The sequence below is a fragment of the Montipora capricornis genome, chromosome 1, assembly GCF_036669925.1.
Source record: "Montipora capricornis isolate CH-2021 chromosome 1, ASM3666992v2, whole genome shotgun sequence".
In the NCBI taxonomy this organism is placed as follows: Eukaryota; Metazoa; Cnidaria; class Anthozoa; order Scleractinia; family Acroporidae; genus Montipora; species Montipora capricornis.
In genome coordinates, this window is record NC_090883.1 from 23,043,433 (window position 1) to 23,045,932 (window position 2,500).

The 2,500-nt window shown below is 44.2% G+C and overlaps 3 protein-coding genes across 3 annotated transcripts in view; all 3 read right to left on the reverse strand.

Moving 5' to 3' along the window:
• LOC138028521 (semaphorin-5A-like) overlaps nucleotides 1-2,500 on the reverse strand; it is a 530,961-nt gene that overhangs the window by 143,525 nt on the left and 384,936 nt on the right. The gene's annotated exons all lie outside the window — the stretch shown is intronic.
• LOC138027878 (uncharacterized) overlaps nucleotides 1-2,500 on the reverse strand; it is a 13,240-nt gene that overhangs the window by 5,770 nt on the left and 4,970 nt on the right. The gene's annotated exons all lie outside the window — the stretch shown is intronic.
• Nucleotides 1,858-2,500, reverse strand: part of LOC138049202 (uncharacterized) — a 1,116-nt gene continuing 473 nt past the window's right edge. Inside the window, exon 1 of the mRNA XM_068895380.1 lies at nucleotides 1,858-2,500. This exon is cut by the window's right edge and continues 473 nt beyond it. Within this exon, the coding sequence (XP_068751481.1) occupies nucleotides 1,858-2,500 (643 nt within the window).

Below are 2,500 nucleotides of genomic sequence, written 5' to 3' on the forward strand. Positions count from 1 at the left end.
GGTGATGTTTTTCTCCTCTCGGGATACCACAGCAGCTGTCAGATTATGGTGCTTTCCACGAGTCTCATGTGTTACACCTGCCATGTCTTTGGCTTGATTTGCTAATCTTGCCAACTCTGGTGCAATGAGGAAAAACTTCGCACGTGCACTTGGGTTAAGGGTTATGCCAACCAAGCCTCCAGTTACTTTCATAGACCAGTTTAAGTGTTCCAAGGCATTGTCAGGACCAATCGCGCAGAACGGTACGCAAGGATTTTTATTCACTACCCAGTTCCCATCCTTGAATTCTGCATAGATCTCAGGGTCTGTGTTTGACAGTGCTTTCATCTCGGCTAGGTAGAGAGGAATCATTCGCGCATAATTCAAACGGTCATGGGCAAAGAAATACTTGGTAAATATCTCGAGAGCTTCGAGGTGGAGTTCCCAGTTAGCTGTACGAACTGCTCTGATAAACATTAGCATTTCCAACACCATGCCCATGTACTGTCGGAAAACCTTAAACATGGGGCTGTTTTCATGGCTTTCGTCAAACTCTTTCATCTTCTTCATTATTTCCATGGATTCTACAGCATTTACTATTCGCTGGTGGGCCTCCGCCACTTGAACCCCCTCAGAACTGGAGCATGCATCACAAAGATCTTTTGCGAGCGATTTTAGTCGGCTCTTGGATGACTCTGGTACGTGCTGAAGAAACGCTTCCTGGTATAGAATGAAAAAGGCTTGTAACGTGACCAAGTGCGCGGCTTCACCTCTCTTCACGTGGTTTCCCTCTAGGATCTGCTTGACAGTATTGGGACCATATAGATCTGATTCTATCCATGCCATGTCGATGCCACTGTTCTCAATGAATGCACCAATGGTTCTCAGCTGTGCCATTAAAATATGCAGCTCCCCTGGGCGAAGAATGATGTGTTTAAGATCATCACGAGCCATTTGAAGTTTCTTGGCTGGAAGATAAAGGCCCATGTCAAGTGATACGGCAGTCTTTCTGTCGGCTCCCACCACCTTCACATTAATTCCCTGAGCTTGCTTAAGTACTGTGAGCAGCGTGCTCCACTCATGTGCAGGGGCTGCAATCAGGGGAGGTGCACCCACTCTTGTAACAGGCAGAGCATCATTGACGACAAGTGAGTTGTAACCAGACCATACAGGAACTGCGTTCTGGAGGACTTCACTTTCTTGTACTTCATCGCTGGCCGTCTCTCTGGTCAGATTCCCTGCTAGCAACCAGGCATAATCGTCTAAACTCAAAGTGATTGGGATTTCTTCCTCAGAAAATAGGCCGAAAGCTGGATGTAGTGGAACTGCAGGCTTGGAGGGAGGTTTTGGGCACTCCAGTAAGGCCGTTAATGACGGTGGGAGGTCCTTTACAGATCGTCTCAAGTCTGTTTGGTCAGGATCCAATCTATTATTGAAAACAGCACGGAAGCAAGAATAATGATAACAACACAGACAACAACGATAGTGGACTGCAAAACTGAGTAGTAGGCAGGATGGCTGATTGGTTAGGGCGCCAAACTTGAAATCGGGAGATCTCGGGTTCAAATCCCGCTCTGACTACCGCCTGGGTTTGTTTTGTAGTTGGGATTCTTAACAATGTTAAGTTCAATTTGAATTATTTGTTTCAGGTTTTTGCTCAGCCCCACTAACCTTTGGCTATAAACACTACCGAGAGTAAACAAAGGAATAGTCATTTTCTACTTTATTTTTATTAGCAATATAATACGGAAAAATAAGAATTTTCTGCGTAGTATCACAATTTCTCATGCTGTAGTTCTTTGAACGTCAGTAAACTTGTTCCCAAAATGAAATCTTGATTTTATCATGAAAAGTGTTTGCACTCACATTAACGACGCATTACCTTAATTCAGGATTCTCGTCATCTTTGTCACACTTTTGGTAGATCGCCATAGCTGTGCCGTGCAATGTGCGTCGCCCGTCATAGGTATCTTCGGCAAAGTCAACATTATCAATGGCAAAGAAAACGTGTCTGCCTTCCACGATGTTTGCCGGTAAAAACAGTCCATTGTTTTGTTCCATGCGTTTCAGCAAACTGGCTTCTATCTGAGACTCAACTCTAAGAAGTCTGTTGTATTCTACCGACATTCCGAAACCATGCAGCATGTTAACTAACCCTTTACTTCGTATCGATTGGTGGATTGCGAGACCCACTGCCAGCTGCTGCAGCATTTCACGGCTTGTCTTTATCACATCGGATTTTTTATTCCCGATTTGGCGTTCGGTCAAGCACATTGAAACAGTACTCTGGACTAAGCTCATAACACGTTTGTGGACCTCTTGGCATTTCTCCTCTGCACTGAGTGTTGTCTTTGGACCATTAATTACCCATCTAAAAAAGCAATACAACTCTTCTGGAAAATTGTCTTTTGAAAGACTTTCCAAAGACCCATCAAACATCCACTTTCTGCAGTTATTGATAGCCTTCCTCAAAAGTAGTGCAGCATCGTATAAGGTCTTAATATCATCTCTGATATCTCTG